This window comes from Diaphorina citri, unplaced genomic scaffold (genome assembly GCF_000475195.1).
Source record: "Diaphorina citri unplaced genomic scaffold, Diaci psyllid genome assembly version 1.1 scaffold611, whole genome shotgun sequence".
Lineage (NCBI taxonomy): Eukaryota > Metazoa > Arthropoda > Insecta > Hemiptera > Psyllidae > Diaphorina > Diaphorina citri.
The window spans coordinates 48,331-68,039 of NW_007378044.1; the positions used below are offsets into that span (position 1 = coordinate 48,331).

General features: G+C 36.8%; 1 protein-coding gene across 1 annotated transcript; it reads right to left on the minus strand.

Moving 5' to 3' along the window:
* Window positions 1–5,708: 5,708 nt before the first annotated feature.
* LOC103510533 (aquaporin AQPAe.a-like) lies at window positions 5,709–18,391 on the minus strand. Its single transcript, XM_026824556.1, has 5 exons — window positions 18,070–18,391; window positions 12,276–12,607; window positions 8,117–8,200; window positions 6,226–6,321; window positions 5,709–5,841 (listed from the first exon to the last, which is right to left on the minus strand). The coding sequence occupies exons 1-5, from the start codon at window positions 18,209–18,211 to the stop codon at window positions 5,749–5,751; spliced, it is 747 nt and encodes a 248-aa protein (XP_026680357.1). The 5' UTR covers window positions 18,212–18,391; the 3' UTR covers window positions 5,709–5,748.
* Between the last annotated feature and the right edge of the window lie 1,318 nt (window positions 18,392–19,709).

The following is a 19,709-nucleotide window of genomic DNA, read 5'->3' on the forward strand; positions in this document are numbered from 1 at the left end:
CGCGAACGTCATTAGTTGCGACGCACGGCCTATAGGTATTAACACGAAAGGTTTGAGGTTTATACTTACCACAGTAGCCGAACAAAGAATGATGACCAAAGCAAACTTGATGGGGTTCGAATCCCCCTGGTGTGCATTCCTATGATCCCATACACCACAGCATGTGAAGATCAGTAGAGAAGTGCTCAGGAACTCCACAGCGAATGCTTGGAAGTCAGACAGAGACTCGTGGGGTACGGTAGAGCACAGACCTTTGTCTGGTGAAACACCGAATGTGAGAACATCGTGAGGTGTTACGACCTGTAGGGAGATTTCAATAGGTAAGTTGAAATTGGTGAAATGTAGTATGTATAGGTTCTTAATACCTAAAGGTGTGTCCACATGTGGTCGATCGGATGTCACACTGCCTCGACAACATAGATTTCATCTCGTCGATCAACGGGCAGTCGACTATGTTTGGACACACCTTGAGGTTTTTTTTCTGAAGAGGTCAGATAGAACTGTAACTACTGAGGTCTCATCTTCCCTAAAGCGAGAAGAAGGGCAGGTTATGTGAGGAAGCTAGTCGTTCCGAAAATGGACCTCATCTGTTGAAGATAAAGTACCTACCTAACCCTGTGCTCTACCATACCCCCCTTAAGTACCTAACCCTGTGCTCTACCATCAGAAAATGGACCTCATCTGTTGAAGATAAAGTACCTATTCTGTGCTCTACGATACCCCCCCCCCTTTTTTTAAGTTAAGCAAGGTTTATAAACTTATCTGTAAACTTTACCTATGAAATTTATAAGACCTTGTTTAGACTGCGGGAGTAAAGGAACTTTTCAGTCTCATTCTGGCAGGCTAAACAAGGTATAATTCTATTCTATTCTAACCCCTATCATCTTATCTGTTTAGAATAAAGTCCGTCCCGCTCGGAAATCGAACCCGTGACCTAGGGCTTACTAAGGTAGACGTGCTACCCTCCAAACTTACTAGGCTTGCAAGAGTAGGTATTGCTTGAGTTTATCATTTAACTACTCAAGTAGCGACAAAAGGATTATGACAAAATAAAAGTAGATAGGTATTAGATAACACATAGTAATCAAAAAACTAATTAAATCTAGGGTTCTGGATAACAATATGGATTGAATGGATCAGGGTCATCTTATACCTAATTAATAAGTACACAATGTTACCTACTAATGCAATAAAGGTATAGGAAGACAAAGGAAGGATTCAATTTAATATGTCAATCATTCACTATTGATCAAATAAATTAGATAGATATTAATTAATGCAGTTTTATTTTATTTGCAAACTTATTAAATCTAGGGTTCTGAATAACAGTATGGATTGAATGGATCAGGGTCATCTTATACCTAATTAATAAGTACACAATGTAACCTACTAATGCAATAAAGGTATAGGAAGACGAAGGATTCAATTTAATATGTCAATCATTCACTATTGATCAAATAAATTAGATAGATATTAATTAATGCAGTTTTATTTTATTTGCAATAATGCATTTGGTTATCTATAAAATACTTACCTATACGAGTTATTGTAATATTGTCAATACCTATTTATTGTTAGATACCTATAGATATAGGTATTAAAGAAGAAACAAACAATAGGTAGGAACTTCGATAGTAATCAAGGTCAATTATTTAAGATAGAGTTTGAGGATTATTTACTTGGTACACCTAGGTAGGTAAATACCCGAGATTAATTGGTACATACCCAAGTACCTATCAATTTCGGTGTTGATTATTTTACCTATTCAAATCGATTGGATTTCGATCTAGACCTTGGTTTGAAATCAGCGAGGTTCTTAATACCTAAAGGTGTGTCCACATGTGGTCGATCGGATGTCACACTGCCTCGACAACATAGATTTCATCTCGTCGATCAACGGGCAGTCGACTATGTTTGGACACACCTTGAGGTTTTTTTTCTGAAGAGGTCAGATAGAACTGTAACTACTGAGGTCTCATCTTCCCTAAAGCGAGAAGAAGGGCAGGTTATGTGAGGAAGCTAGTCATGAATCTTTGAATGGTGAAATCGAACTGGCTGAAGTGTTGAACCAGTCCGAAAATATTACAAATTCCAAGTTGTGAGCTCAAGACAATGTCTGAGCCAGACCCTATCGAGTTTCTACCACCTTGTATAACACTACACATACATTTCATAATCAGGCAATTTATAATAAATATTACTAGCCGTCCTTCATTTTTCGACTGAATTTTATTTAGGAAAAAAACACCGTTTTACTTTTGTAGTGAGGATTTTTTGTACAGCAAATTTTGTACAGAATTTCGTAGTAGGTTTCTCGATAGTGATTTTTCTCTTTTTCTTTTTGATCTCAGTATTATACCAAAAATTAATCTTCTACTAAAAAAACTTTACTAAACTATAATGCCCTGGATATTGAAAATTTTCTAAAATTTCCATTGGATCAGATTTTGCCCTTTATTTGTGTCTCCAACTGAGTTGTTATTTAGAGATATTTAATTAATGATAATAATAAATCAGTCCAATTTATCAGCATTTCAGCTTTATTATACACAAATATTTATGGCAGAGATGTATGCCTCAAGTGGTCCCATTACAGCATAAGTGACCTAACTGATTTTGTTCAAGTAATAAGTCCAAATGTGGTTTGTAATGCTACAATACCCATTGCCACACGGTTGAACATAACACTAATCAATACGTTTCCACTCACATATCCTTTGCAGTTACTATGGTATAGTTTTGTTTGATTTTCTTGATTTTAGGTTTATGTTCTATTGTAAGTAATGAATTATTTTGTATGAATAAAATGTAAATAGACTGCAGTGACGGGTTAATTTGGTCTGGATGTTATACGACTTGTAGGAATAGGTCCAAAATTTAAGTAGGTTAAATTACCTAACTTTTTCGTAATAGTTCAAAACTCTAAATTAAATAATAGGTACTTATTTTATTAAGTACATTAATAGTCCACTAAACCAATCCACGACATTTTGTATGCACTGTTGATAAGTTGATATCCAATAATAACTAGGGCACTGTTTAAACAGATAAGCGACTTTTTTCAACGCTGACGTATGGTTGATATCCTGTAAGAAGGTCTAGGGTTCGAGCCAAGTTTTATAGTGTACAGGACAATACTGTTTTTATTCTTAAATGTGTTCAGATTTCTTGACTTGATTTTTTTTTTTTTTTTTTTTTTTTTTTTTTATATTTTTTTTTTTTTTTTTTTTTTTTTTTCCCCTAAAAAAGGGTTTTTTTTTTTTTTTTTTTTTTTTTTTTTTTTCTGTAAATTTTGCAATACATTAATTTTCCCCCTTTCTTTTTTTATAAAAATAATCTGACTTGAAAAAGTTTGGGAATTTGTAATACTAAATTATGTTATTGTGAGCCTACGTTCGAAAGATATAAGTCATTATCTGCCTAGTAAATTGGTATTAGGAACGACCTTAGCTGCGCAATTCAAGATTCTACTTTTCAGTTTGAGTTTTTCGACACTCGGAAATTAAAACTTAATAGGAAATTCCAATCCCTTTAGTGGAATATCCTATTAAGTCATTATTCATTAATGATTCAGAATTACCCTCCATTAGCCTGCCCAAGCTTTTCCATTTCAGTTCACTTGTTAGCATGTTGTTCAATTTTAAAGTTTATATTTTCTAGTAAAACAGACCCTTGTGGAAGTAGAATTAGCTGTAAAGAAAAACATTTATCTTTTTTACCTCTTGTATGGATATTTTATTCTTCTATTGTATTGAATCTTGTAATAATTTACTTGGTTATTTCTTAACACTTATCAACATGAAGATATTTCTGTTTACAAATGGTTGTGTGTATGTTAAGTTGAAGACAAGAATGAGAAATTGTCAGTCAAAACCAAATAAGACCCACCAAAAAAGTGCCCCTAAAAAAACTTACCCTTTCCTATTGTATCATACTCAGTTTGATCTAAAGGATTTTATTTTCGTTTAATTTTTCCGCGGAACAAACTTGGCCCAATTCAGTACATGAAAATAATTCTCGAGTTTTTGGGTCCCTTGGTACCATGGTTAGGTTCTAAGTTCACTGAACAACCTGTATGTAGAAAAAATGTTGCACTTAATATAGGAACAGGGAGCTGATTGAAAAAAATAAAAAGAAAAACTATTGTAAATCAGGTAAATAAATAAATTTATTACTACACAAATATAAATAAACAAATGAACGCAATTCATTTTAAAAGAAACTTACAATAAAATAGAAGAGTGTGTAGTTTGTACAAATAAGATAGGACAGGAAGCTTAAACTTTAAACGTATGCTTACCTAAACTTGAACATGGACTTTAGTTTACCAGACTAGTATACAATAATTGAGAGAGGTAGGTACAGTTCTGTCAAATCATGGCTCTAAAAGAGGTTTGCCACTCAAAATGAAAAATTGAGAAAAGTGTAATGGTCTTCATTATCATGGCAAATGGAAACGGATGTTTACTTGATTAATAAAATTGTAAAGGGGAAAAAATATCAATACCTAATTAATAAATTAATTCTGAACTTATCAAGTCGTGCCTATAAGTTATTTTTCTTTGACAGAAGGCAACAAAGTAGTCACAAAGAATCAGTAGGTACTAGAAGTAAAGTAGATAGTAAACGAAAAAAGGTCTCTCAACTGTACAGAATACACATATCCTTGGTTTATAACTCAATAAAAACTATGAATTCGTGTATAAAATATTTTTCCTCTTATGTTTAAACAAATAAAAAACATTCAATTGAAATAATTTTAATTCCGTGGTTTACGAATTTGTCCTGTAGTAGTTTGCGATGTACAACTTTTCCAGCTTCATAAAAAAGAACATGTTATTTTATGATTATTAATCTGAAGATCTGCTAGCAGGAACAAAGATCTTGAAATTTCTTTGGGCATTGTGATGGCATTAGTTTTTATTATTAATTAAACTATTGTAAGGTCTGTATTTTTTATTGGTCTGCACCAGCCAAACAATAGAAATTGAATAAAAAAAGGAACAAAGATATACAAATAATGTTATGGGTGGGCTGAATAGATTCGGAAAATTACCTTGGATTCCATACTATCATTATGATACTAAATCTAAATATGCAGTGAGATTACGAAAGGTACATTAGTACGTACATAAATCCATAGACAGACGGACAGAGGAAGTTAAATTGTAATAGGAAGTAAGAAAGAAAAGTCTGGAAAAGGAGAAGGAAAGAAATGAAGTGAAAGGAACTTTTAGAACTACTTAAAATAATATGTATAAATAATACTAGCTTTTCGTTTTGATAAATTGGTATAACCTCAGCAGCCAAATATGTATAGACGTGATAGCGATAGTCCAACAGGTAAGAGTTAGGAAACTCACTCGACTGTTAGTCCAGCTACTCACATCTACATATGTGTAGTCCAGTTAGTCAGGTAGACCTGACAGGTACGGCTGGAAAGGTCCGCCTGTCAGGTCTACCTGATAGTGATTAGCTAGCCTTATTGAAAGTCGCGAGACATATAGGTAATATAAATTACCCCCAAACAGAGAAAACTATTCTATCCAATTTGACGATAAGTACATCAGAATCGTTCATACGGTAGATGATTAAGATCTCAATATTATTAGATAATAATATTAAAATTGAAAAAGTGAAACAATTTTCCTTGGCTGAGCTCGAATCAGCGACCAGCGTCTTTCCGCTCACCAGGTGACTTTGGCACCGAGGTTTTACTTGCATTGAATTGGCAACTCTTGCTCACTGTTAGAATTGTTTCTCCAGTCGTTTTCGTTCAAAGGCATATGTGTAGATGAGAGGTGTTACTGTCCCTGCCAGTGTAGGAGCGGTCCAGTAAATCTGAAACCAAAGGCGATACGCTTTATGAATAATATAAAAAAATATATTTATATACCTTGTTTATCCTGCTAGAATGAGACTAAAAAGTCTCTTTACCCCAGCAGTCTAAACAAGGTCTCGTTTATTTTATGGGTTTAATAACATATGTAATATTATAACAAAATTTATGAATAGCCAGCCTAGTTAGCTTGATTGGTAGCGCGTCTGCCTAGTAAGCGCTAGGTTGTGGGTTCGATTCCCGCCCGGAGCTAATTTTATCCTGAACGGATAGTGTTCGTTCTCGGAAAGACTGGCTTTTTCCAATCTCATTTAGTCTGGGTGAGGTTGGCCAGGATTCGAATCCACAATCTCCTATTTACCATGTAAGTTTCTAAGTGAACTTACCCATTGTTTGGTCCAGATGTTATTGATGAAGGCAGGTGCTATAGATCTTGCAGCATTCATACTGGCTCCTGTGTAGGGACCCTGGAAATTTGGATTTTGGAATTACACACACACCCTTTCTTTTTCTTTTTTCAGAGTCTTGTTTGTTGTTTTGGTAAAGAGTTCAATTTTACTTTTAGCTTATACTGCTCGAATAGTACTAAAAAGTCTGTTCTAAAAATAATCTGACTTGAAAAAGTTTGGGAATTTGTAATACTAAATTATGTTATTGTGAGCCTACGTTCGAAAGATATAAGTCATTATCTGCCTAGTAAATTGGTATTAGGAACGACCTTAGCTGCGCAATTCAAGATTCTACCTTTCAGTTTGAGTTTTTCGACACTCGGAAATTAAAACTTAATAGGAAATTCCAATCCCTTTAGTGGAATATCCTATTAAGTCATTATTCATTAATGATTCAGAATTACCCTCCATTAGCCTGCCCAAGCTTTTCCATTTCAGTTCACTTGTTAGCATGTTGTTCAATTTTAAAGTTTATATTTTCTAGTAAAACAGACCCTTGTGGAAGTAGAATTAGCTGTAAAGAAAAACATTTATCTTTTTTACCTCTTGTATGGATATTTTATTCTTCTATTGTATTGAATCTTGTAATAATTTACTTGGTTATTTCTTAACACTTATCAACATGAAGATATTTCTGTTTACAAATGGTTGTGTGTATGTTAAGTTGAAGACAAGAATGAGAAATTGTCAGTCAAAACCAAATAAGACCCACCAAAAAAGTGCCCCTAAAAAAACTTACCCTTTCCTATTGTATCATACTCAGTTTGATCTAAAGGATTTTATTTTCGTTTAATTTTTCCGCGGAACAAACTTGGCCCAATTCAGTACATGAAAATAATTCTCGAGTTTTTGGGTCCCTTGGTACCATGGTTAGGTTCTAAGTTCACTGAACAACCTGTATGTAGAAAAAATGTTGCACTTAATATAGGAACAGGGAGCTGATTGAAAAAAATAAAAAGAAAAACTATTGTAAATCAGGTAAATAAATAAATTTATTACTACACAAATATAAATAAACAAATGAACGCAATTCATTTTAAAAGAAACTTACAATAAAATAGAAGAGTGTGTAGTTTGTACAAATAAGATAGGACAGGAAGCTTAAAAGTAGAAAAAATGTTGCACTTAATATAGGAACAGGGAGCTGATTGAAAAAATTAAAAAGAAAAACTATTGTAAATCAGGTAAATAAATAAATTTATTACTACACAAATATAAATGAACGCAATTCATTTTGAAAGAAACTTACAATAAAATAGAAGAGTGTGTAGTTTGTACAAATAAGATAGGACAGGAAGCTTAAACTTTAAACGTATGCTTACCTAAACTTGAACATGGACTTTAGTTTACCAGACTAGTATACAATAATTGAGAGAGGTAGGTACAGTTCTGTCAAATCATGGCTCTAAAAGAGGTTTGCCACTCAAAATGAAAAATTGAGAAAAGTGTAATGGTCTTCATTATCATGGCAAATGGAAACGGATGTTTACTTGATTAATAAAATTGTAAAGGGGAAAAAATATCAATACCTAATTAATAAATTAATTCTGAACTTATCAAGTCGTGCCTATAAGTTATTTTTCTTTGACAGAAGGCAACAAAGTAGTCACAAAGAATCAGTAGGTACTAGAAGTAAAGTAGATAGTAAACGAAAAAAGGTCTCTCAACTGTACAGAATACACATATCCTTGGTTAATTAATTCTGAACTTATCAAGTCGTGCCTATAAGTTATTTTTCTTTGACAGAAGGCAACAAAGTGGTCACAAAGAATCAGTAGGTACTAGAAGTAAAGTAGATAGTAAACGAAAAAAGGTCTCTCAACTGTACAGAATACACATATCCTTGGTTGGTAGAGCACAGACCTTTGTCTGGTGAAACACCGAACGTGAGAACATCGTGAGGTGTTACGACCTGTAGGGAGATTTCAATAGGTAAGTTGAAATTGGTGAAATGTAGTATGTATAGGTTCTTAATACCTAAAGGTGTGTCCACATGTGGTCGATCCGCCGCAGGAGCAAATGCCATTGTCAGGGTCGGTCACAGCTAATATAGCCAGGGCGTCTATTTTGTAAGCGCTAGGTCGCGGATTCGATTCCAGCCCGGAGCAAAATGTATCCTAAACAAATGAGGATCGTTCTAGGATCGGCTGGCTTTCTCCTGTCCAATCCCCCTTCTCTTTTCGTCTGAGGAACAAAAAGACCCCATCAGCAGTTAATACAGTCCCTTCTATCAAACCTCTCTATGAGGGAGGAAAAAGCCCATTACAGTCCGTCTAACCTGTACGGGACATTCTAACCTTTAGACCTACATTGACTTGGTACAGCTGGTAGTAGGTAGCTATACTACCCACTCCTATGAGAAGAAAAATAATCGTCAACTATCAAAACCATATAATCTAGGTAGGTACCTACATTCACTTGGTACAGCTGGTAGTAGGTAGCTATACTACCCACTCCTATGAGAAGAAAAATAATCGTCAACTATCAAAACCATATAATCTAGGAATTCATTGCGATAGGCGTCATGTTAGGTGACAACATATCGCTAGAATTTTCTTTCGACCTATAGATAGAATCTACGAGATTCTTTCTTCTCTAGAATGCAAGATATGCGTAACCGATAGAAGGTATTGTGATTGCGAAGTGGGCAAAATGTTTAACCACACTACAGTTTGTGAAATATTGCATAGGGCTGATTGAGATGCTGACGAAAAACGCCGACCCCGTCTGAACACGGGAAAAGGCGAAGAAGAAAAAGATTTGGGCAAGCCTAGTTAGCTGGGTTGGTAGCGCGTCTGCCTTATAAGCGCTAGGCCGCGGGTTCAATTCCCGCCCGGACAGTTCCCTCTGTCCAACTTTTTTTTTTTTTTTTTAAGATTTGAGACACCGATACCTATGAGCCTACACATTAAAATATTTAGATTATGGCTGAGCAGAGCTGTGACTATCATTAGAGACTTGAGATTTGCAATCAGGAGAGATTCAAGTTTCAAGAGCATTACGTGATTTATCATAAATATTGAAAAAACATAGGTATTAGGTATCTAGTGTATGTAGGTAACTACCCAAACAAGAGAAAATCTGTGTTTATAACACGTAAATACCTATAGTTTGTTTAACAAATCAACGTAATTGTAAAAGGGAGCATATTCCGAAAGACAATACTCGCACCTATGTATTGATCTACGTATGTATTTGCGAGAAAAATGTTTTAGGTACTCGTATATTCATTGTATTTAATGTGTACCGACCTACCTGTAGGTATGGAAGAAAATAATGTTTTAGGCTTTTTTTTTTTTTTACTGAACGGTCCTATTTTGGAGTAAACCTTGAACCCGGCAAACTGTCACTTTTTTCGCATATAGTATCAACACTAAAAACTGGGAGTCACCAATATCTATGCAAATGATCAGAGATCCAAATGAATAAATCTAACAATATTGATGAACTGAATTTGACGTGGATACTGGATAGTATTACGCTCAGTATATATAGGTACCTACAAGAGATACCTACCGCGAAACATAGGTACCTTTACCCATTAGTTATAGGTAGTACCTCCAGTCACCTCCACCTCCACTCACCTCTACCTCCACTCACCTCCACCTCCACTCACCTCCACCTCTAGTCACCTCCAGTCACCTCCACCTCCACTCACCTCTACCTCCACTCACCTCTAGTCACCTCCAGTCACCTCCACCTCCACTCACCTCCACCTCCACTCACCTCCACCTCCAGTCACCTCCACCTCCACTAGATTCAACCAAGGAAATATGAACTTCAACACTTCTGACTGCCAGAGCATAGGTATTCCATGGTGCTATGGATTCCGGATAGGATTTATTCATTTTGCTGTCCGTACGTATGTCGAGTAGGTAAGTTAGGTATAGGTATCTACCTGTTTCAATGTTCATCAGGGTGATATGTCGCGTGTATAGTACGATCACAGTGCACCTCCACTCACCTCCACCTCCAGTCACATCCACCTCCACTCACCTCCACCTCCACTCACCTCCACCTCCACTCACCTCTACCTCCAGTCACCTCCACCTTCAGTCACCTCTACCTCCACACACCTCCATTTCCACTCACCTAGGTTAGCTTAAGTTAGGTTAGGTTAAGTTGGGTTAGGTTAGGTTAGGTTAGGTTGGGTTAAGTTGGGTTAGGTTAGGTTAAGTTAGGTTAGGTTAGGTTGGGTTAAGTTAGGTTGGGTTAAGTTAGGTTGGGTTGGGTTAAGTTAGGTTGGGTTGGGTTAAGTTAGGTTGGGTTGGGTTTCATTCATTTATAAGGTAGTAGGTACCTACATTCACTTGGTACAGCTGGTAGTAGGTAGCTATACTACCCACTCCTGTGAGAAGAAAAATAATCGTCAACTATCAAGACCATATAATCTAGGAATTCATTGCGATTGGCGTCATGTACATATGTAACAACATATCGCTAGAATTTTCTTCGACCTATAGATAGAATCTACGAGATTCTTTCTTCTCTAGAATGCAAGATATGCGTAACCGATAGAAGGTATTGTGATTGCGAAGTACGCGAGTTCGATTCCAAGCGAAGGATTCAAACTTTTCGTCAGCCTAGTCAGCTCGGAGGGTAGCGTGTATCTTGTAAGCGCTAGGTCGTGAGTTCGATTTCCATCCGGGGCGAACTTTTTTTTTTACAAAAAAGGCTCCTTCTCGGAACGGCTGGCTTTCTCCTACCCTGTACAGTGTAGGGATCGTCAAAACTCAGCCTAGTTAGCTCGGAGGGTAGCGTGTATCTTGTAAGCGCTAGGTCGTGAGTTCGATTTCCATCCGGGGCGAACTTTTTTTTTTTTTACAAAAAAGGCTCCTTCTCGGAACGGCTGGCTTTCTCCTACCCTGTACAGTGTAGGGATCGTCAAAACTCCCCTCGGCAATACAGTGTACAGTTTTTTTTATCACCTCTTTTTGATTTTGGAATGATGAGACATAATGTCAACGCGTTAGCCGAAAAATAATCAAATTCTTCTTTAGCCCAGATCAGATCTCAGGTCATTAGCAAAACCCGTTTATATATAGACATTAGACAATCCACTATGAAAAACACCTGTGTAACATTGATTGATGGCGGGAATCGGGAAAATCTATTTCTGATGAATGGTTGACAGGTTATACAGTTTTTTTATCACCTCTTTTTGATTTTGGAATGATGAGACATAATGTCAACGCGTTAGCCGAAAAATAATCAAATTTTTCTTTAGCCCAGATCAGATCTCAGGTCATGAGCAAAACCCGTTTAAATATAGACAATCCACTATGAAAAACACCTGTGTAACATTGATTGATGGCGGGAATCGGGAAAATCTATTTCTGATGAATGGTTGACAGGTTAATCGCTCTCTACCGCGGTTCAAGGTTCAATAGGTAGGTAGACTAGATTAACGATTAGCGCTATTTATATTTACACTGAGAGTGTTGAGAAAATCACAGTGAATCTGTGAATATTTAATCCAACTGAGAGTCGTGGGACAGTGGCAAAACTTGTTAGGTATTCTTATTTTCTGTATATGGCTTTGGAAAGCACAATTCATGTTGAAAAAGGATAAAATTAGCACCTACCTACCTACTTATTACTCAATTGATTCATTAAAAAATCGGCAGTATTATGGACCCTGAGTATTAGGTACCATAAGTAGATGCGTATTTACCTATTTCGAAGATGATGTTTATGTTTACATAATACATATCTATATCCCATTCCTAATCCTAATAATTATTATTCAAAGGACAAATTACAGAAAAAAAAAACAAAGAAATTTTAAGTTTCTGTAATTTGTCTTTCTTCACTACCTGTAATTTCTTCACGACCTTTTAAGTTTGTCTTTATTGTGTGTACTTCATCAATTGACAATATGCATCATAGGCATGCATACATAGCTACTAGCTGCACACACCAGGCTGTATTTACCAATTTTTTGATTCCTTCTTAACCTAACTCACCACACCTGGTTCTATACTTACCCCAAGCGTGGCATAGCCCAGCACCGCACCTATGAGCTGTGCCATCACATACACCAGGGCATCAGCCACCGAAATATCCCCCAACATGAACGCAGCCACCGTCACCGACGGATTTAGGTGGGCCGACGAAATGTGTCCGAATATGGTGATAATGGTGGACACGACAAATCCGAACATGAGAGCCGGCTGCAGGGAGGGCACAGAACCTTGGGAGAAGCCGCCAATACAAGACATACACCCGAAGAACATGAGGCCAAATGTGCCCAAGATTTCCGCCAAACAGATCTCTAGCGCGCGATGGATAAATGTGCAACGGTCCTGACTGGTCTCATCTGAAATATTGAACATTATTACGCTAGAATTTGTAGCCAAAACCAAATGTCAGCCCAAAAGCAATCACCCTAGTTAGGGCTGATTGAGAGGCTGACGAAAAAGGCTGACCCCGTCTAAACACGGGAAAAAGCGAAGAAAAAGAAGAAGAAGAAGAAGAAACATTACGCTCAGATATAAAGGGGAAGTAGAAGAACATGGTCAAACCCATTGAATAAATGAGTCTGAGGTTTGAAAAGATAAGGGATGGGATTAGGGAAGACTCGGATGAACATTATTACGCTAGAATTTGTAGCCAAAACCAAATGTCAGCCCAAAAGCAATCACCCTAGTTAGGGCTAATTGAGAGGCTGACGAAAAACGCCGACCCCGTCTAAACACGGGAAAAGGCGAAGAAAAAGAAGAAGAATAAAAATTACGGTCAAATATAAAGGGGAAGTAGAAGAACATGGTCAAACCCATTGAATAAATGAGTCTGAGGTTTGAAAAGATAAGGGATGGGATTAGGGAAGACTCGGTTTTGTTTCGCCTGTTTCGATACTGACTGACCCTCAAATCTGGCAATAAGTTACAATTTCTATTTTTTACTGAAGACTCGGTTTTGTTTCGCCTGTTTCGATACTGACTGACCCTCAAATCTGGCAATAAGTTACAATTTCTATTTTTTACTTTTTATTACATTAAATTCGTAGTTCTGCTCATTACCTAATTGGTAGGTACTTACCTATAATAGGTAAAATCGTAGGTACCAAGGTAGGACAAAGTAGGGAGGTAGGTAGGTAGGTACTTATACCTTCAAAACCTAATGAACCTATACGTATAGATAGCTGATACTCGTCTAAATTTCTTTGTCCACTATAAGCACAAACAAAGTAGGTATAAAAAATAAAGACTTGAGATTCAAGATCCTATCATAATAATTATGTATAATGATTGGCACTGCCATGCAGGTAGGTAGGTACTTATACCTTCAAAACCTAATGAACCTATACTATACGTATAGATAGCTGATACTCTTCTAAATTTCATTGTCCACTGTAAGCACAAACAAAGTAGGTATAAAAAATAAAGACTTGAGATTCAAGATCCTATCATAATATGTATAATGATTGGCACTGCCAATTGCCAATATTTGACATCTCATTTCTGTTAATATCCAATGCCAGTTAAGTATGCAAGCCATGGCTAGTTCCTCATGTCCAAATTCTAACGCCATTATCAGCGTAGGTAATCTCTACTGGAAGTTCCGTGTGTCTTAAATGACCATCTAATCATCTATAAACACGTGATTGGAAATTCTAGTCCAAATAAAGTGCGAAATGTGTTAATAATATTATTAATTATTCCATCTGATATTTTGATTATAAAATAAAGACTTGAGATTCAAGATCCTATCACAATATGTACATATAATGATTGGCACTGCCAATTGCCAATATTTGACATCTCATTTCTGCTAATATCCAATGCCAGTTAAGTATGCAAGCCATGGCTAGTTCCTCATGTCCAAATTCTAACGCCATTATCAGCGTAATCTCTACTGGAAGTTCCGTGTGTCTTAAATGACCATCTAATCATCTACAATAAACACGTGATTGGAAATTCTAGTCCAAATAAAGTGCGAAATGTGTTGATAATATTATTCCATCTGATATTTTGATTATATTCTGTCTGATGAGTTGGTTATATTTTGTCTGTCTCCGAAATGGAATTTTCTAGTTCCTGGTGCTAGGCCGCGGGTTCGATTACCGCCCGGGGCGGATTTTATCCTGATGGGATAATGTTCGTTCTCGGGACGATAAGACCATAGCAGTTACAGTTCCCTCTGTCAAACCTCTTAAAAAAAAATAGAGCTGCCTTTTGACACCTACTGGCAGATATTCATGCCTGAAGGTTCATGATATCTGCCAGATGAAGTCTTAATGAGAGGACAATATTTGCGAACATGTGTTCAATTAGCTATAAATTTAGCAATTGAAATTAGAGCAATGAAAAATGGGTTTGAGAATCCCATAGAGAGGTGTCATACAGAACATTGTCAACTCATATTGCATGTTGTTCATTATTGTATTGGTTCACTCAAGTCAATAGGTACATTACCTACGCTGATTACAATTTGATAGATATAGGTAGGTAATTAGGTAGATACTAGGTACTCACATATTTGAAATTATGTATCTTTATCCTATAGGTAAGGTACATAGAAACCATCTATGTTTTCGGAGAGAAAGAAGAGGCTTGATTTCTCTAGCTAGACTACTCTAGAGTAGTCTAGAGTAGGTGTGCACAAACTGCGGCCCGCCAGCTCCTTTCGTGTGGCCCGCGAGCTCATTTCGATTTTTAAGAAAAAATCAAAAACAAAAGATATTTAAAAATGTGAAGAAAATAAAAATGTGTTAAGAGGATTTTTATTATTATTTAGAAAGGTTGTGGATCAAATTCTTCAAAAATTTCGCCTGCGGCGCTCTACTTTATTTTGCTCCTTTTAGCAGAGCTTCAATGTGGAAAAAAATGTGTTGAAGAAGATCTACGAATTAGGTAGGTACCTCGAAAATTAATTCTTAACAAGCTTCAGGTAGGTACAAACTTTGTGAAAAAATTGCATCACAATAATATAAGTATGTAGTAAGGTCCCTAAAGGAAAAACACCTCCACATCCACTCACCTCCACCTCCACTCACCTCCACCTCCAGTCACATCCACCTCCACTCACCTCCACCTCCAGTCACCTCCATCTCCAGTCACCTCCACCTCCACTCACCTCTACCTCCACCTACTTCCTTTCTCTCGGCAGTCGAAAAAGAAAATTTGTTTTCGCTTCCCCTAGTGTGAAATTATGAATATAGTAATATTAATAATAATGATAGAAAAATACCTACATACATAGCTAGGTAGGTACCTACAGTAGGTAGAGAGGTTGGCAAATAATAGGTGCCATTAATGAGTTTATGCTGCAAAAATGTATGTACTTGACTAATGACTATAGGATGGGTAGGTAGGTATTTAACTTAAGTACCTACATGGCAACAGGGCCCAAATTATCTTCCATAAAAAAAGGTCTAAATAATTATAAAAAGTTTTTCTAACAAAAGTTCTTCCCTCGAATTTAAAAGGTTTAAAAAAGACGTATCACCATCTCAGATGAGCAGACGCTGTCACAGAAAAGGCATTCCTCGTTTTCGGATTTAAAAAGTTGACGTCTTTATAAAGCGTCTATCCGTCTAGCTCTAAGTTTACATAATTTTCTGTACTCCTTCTTTTTAATCCCCCTAATGTTGCTAGATTTTCGGTCTAGCGTTTCTTGGGGTGCGACACCTGATGTTGATTTATTCGCTTTTTGGTCACCCTGTATTATTTTCACAATACAAATGAATCCTAATGAAGATAAGGTTGGCGATTCATTAGAAATAGAACATAGAATATACATACTCGTAGATGGTAAAAAAATAATGATGTTATCATGTTTTTGATTGTTAAACAAATTTGAGGACAATTTGTGCAGGAAATGGTAATCTGGGAGAGACAGTAACAAGTCACATTGTTTATGAATTTATTGTAAATAGATTTGCTATATGTATTATGTTACTTTACACTACAAATAAATCTTAAAATCTTAAAACCGTTTTTCTGAACTTTGATTCTTTTGATCAGAAGACGCGTCCTTGTGAAGGACTTCTACCTAGAGTACCTAAGACCTAGGCAATTTAGCTTCGGCCTCGTGACAATTAAAGAGGTAGTTGAAACCCCAGAGAAAAAGTAGAGGTGTCCAGATATGGAGTTCAATATTAGAGTTCCGGCACCCAAGTCACTCGATTAGGCTTCCGGCACCCTAGTTTTTCTCTCCGTTGCACCAGAGTATCAACACTAAAAACTGGGAGTCACCAATATCTATGCAAATGATCAGAGATCCAAATGAATAAATCTAACAATTGATGAACTGAATTTGACGTGGATAGTATTACGCTCAGTATATATAGGTACCTACAAGAGATACCTACCGCGAAACATAGGTACCTTTACCCATTAGTTAGGTAGACATTGAACTTATGTACCTACCTATTGAGTTGGAAACACATCACATCAATATTAATTTAGAGGTAGGTACCAAAACAAATGTATCTACACTATCTACGGTGGTACCTACAATACCTCCTTGTTATCATGATGATAGAGCTGCCTTGCCAGCCTAGTTAGCTTAGTTGGTAGTGCGTCTGCCTTGTAAGTGCTAGGCCGCGGGTTCGATTACCGCCCGGGGCGGATTTTATCCTGATGGGATAATGTTCGTTCTCGGGACGATAAGACCATAGCAGTTACAGTTCCCTCTGTCAAACCTCTTAAAAAAAAATAGAGCTGCCTTTTGACACCTACTGGCAGATATTCATGCCTGAAGGTTCATGATATCTGCCAGATGAAGTCTTAATGAGAGGACAATATTTGCGAACATGTGTTCAATTAGCTATAAATTTAGCAATTGAAATTAGAGCAATGAAAAATGGGTTTGAGAATCGTGGAGGTGAGTGGAGGTGACTAGAGGTGGAGGTGAGTGGAGGTGGAAGAGTGTTGAGGTGGGGGTGACTGGAGTTGGAGGTGAGTGGAGTGGAGGTGACTAGAGGTGGAGGTGGCTGGAGGTGGGTGTGAGTGGAGGTGGAGGTGACTGGAGGTGGAGGTGATTGGAGTTGGAGGTGAGTGGAGTTGGAGGTGGAGGTGTTTGGAAGTTGAGGTGATTGTAGGTTGATGCTAACCTAGTGTATCATATTATTTTACAAACCGTTGAACTAATTTGTGCAACACTGTTTATATTTATGAGGTACCTACCTACATATTCACAAATCCCCGCTTAATCCAATTCGATCAGTCATTCATTTGATTGATTGTCATGTGTCTGAACCTATTAATACAACCTATATTAATAATCAAAAATCAATATAGTACTACCCTATAGTAACCCTGTGAGTAGGAGCGATAAACTTCTAAGTAGGTACAAGGTAGTAGCAAAAAATGTCTAAATCATTATAATCTAAGGGATAAGGGATTGCCTGATTACAGTAATAATTACTGATGATGACCTAATCGTTCGTAAAAAATACATATTAAATTTCTATACCTAATCGTTCGTGATTTTTGGATCAGATAAGTAGGTAAATATTATTATGAAATACCACGGCGGTTCTTTTAGCCTGTTATCTGACGCCGCGCCTGCAAAATATCCCGTTTTAGAAAGCAGTGAATGAAACTATTATGACCAGTCCAGTTAGGTTTAGAGAGCGTTGCGCGTCTGCTGTGTTAAGCGCTAGGTCTCTCATATCAGGATCCGAATTCCACTGCGCTAAGCCCAATACTACCAAGGACGAAGAACCACCGACCAGTGTTATTATGGGGTTAGGTTAAACACAAAAAGAGCTTCCTTTTTCGTTGTCGTGGCTTCTGAATAATTACCAAAGTTAGAGTAAGTATTCATACTTACCTTTCTCATTAGTTCTATCCCGAGCATTGTTATTGTTGACCTGGTAAGACCCGTTGTTGCTTTCCAAGTCTACATCACCATTCTTGTTGATAATCTTCAACGTACGTACGCTCTCGAGAACTCTATCCGTGTTGAACTTCATGATTGAGGAAATAAGTCCATCACAAATAATAGAAAATACCGAGTGTTGATTTTGGATTTGAAGAAATTTGGGAGGAAACACCCAATAACTATGCACTTATTAAGAGTATAAAATGTACACACGGTTTCACGGTTGTGAGTGGTTATGGCACTTTCTCAGCGTTCTTCAGACTGTGACACTGTTTTACACCAAGACACCTAAAGAAAATGTCAAGTGGTCAATAAAATTGTCGGTAGCACGTTGTGAAACACCCAATAACACTATGCACTTATTAAGTCCAAAATGTACACACGGTTTCACGGTTGTAAGTGGTTATGACACTTTCGCAGCGTTCTTCAGACTGTGACACTGTTTTACACCAAGACACCTAAAGAAAATGTCAAGTGGTCAATAAAATTGTCGGTAGCACGTTGTAAAACACCCAATAACACTATGCACTTATTAAGTCCAAAATGTACACACGGTTTCACGGTTGTAAGTAGTTATGACACTTTCGCAGCGTTCTTCAGACTGTGACACTGTTTTACACCAAGACACCTAAAGAAAAAATGTCAAGTGGTCAATAAAATTGTCGGTAGCACGTTGTGATAAGGGACCAATTGAAATTAATTCCTGTCCCACAGTGATTATCGATTTAGGTCTTGTTTTTATTGTAATAAAAGTAATAATTTAAACAATAAAAACAAACAAACGGGTTGTAAAATTATTTCTGGAAAAAACCCTAATGCAGTAATGCCTTTTGAAGACGGTGTTAATACTCGTATGTAATTTTAGCTGATAAAACAAAGGTGTTAATTATAAAGCAGCGCCGGCGGTTCACAAAAGAAAGCCTTGTTTTTTGGAGCCCAATTTATGAGTACCTGTATAGGTGTTATACCTAAAATGTACCAATTAGGCATTATTAAGGACATAATATTTTAATTATCAAATTTGCAATCAATATAAGTAATGATATGTACATTTAGATTAGCATGAATTTTTCTAGAAGAGTATCTACTTTGGTATATAGTCCTCAACATAAGGTCCGAGAGTTAGGCCGCGGGTTCGATTCCCGCCGGGGAGAATTTTATCCAGAACGGATAAGGTTCGTTCTCAGAACGGTTAGCTTTCTCCTACCCTATCTTCCTTCTCTCTTCCATTTCGGGATGATAAGACCTAAGCAGTTACAGTTCCCTCTATCAAACCTCTTGAAAAAAAAAAAAAAAAATAGGTAGCAGATATTTTTAGAAGATTAGAACAGAGAGCAGATGACAAAGATAACGTCTAGACAGTCCATCCATTGACAAGCATTGCCATTTATCAATAACCCAGCTGCCTCATAGATTCGTGCTGAAATTCATACCTACCTATACTTACCGTGCCCGGGGGTTTTTTTTATCGCTATTACCAACCTATACACAGTATACACTATACCTACCTATGTACTATGTAGGTAGGTATAGTGCATATTTTTCCGATCATTCCATTTGGAATGGTAGGAAAACCCACGTAGGTACCT

What these genes read in the sequence shown, in the direction of transcription:
- LOC103510533 (XM_026824556.1), bottom strand. Translation starts at nt 18,211, where the DNA reads ATGAAGTTCAACACGGATAGAGTTCTCGAGAGCGTACGTACGTTGAAG. An exon ending in ACCAAGGATATGTGTATTCT is followed by an intron (nt 6,322 to 8,116) that starts GTACAGTTGAGA and finishes GTGTAATTCCAA; the next exon opens with AATCCAAATTTCCAGGGTCC. An exon ending in ACATCTGGACCAAACAATGG is followed by an intron (nt 5,842 to 6,225) that starts GTAAGTTCACTT and finishes CTTTGGTTTCAG; the next exon opens with ATTTACTGGACCGCTCCTAC.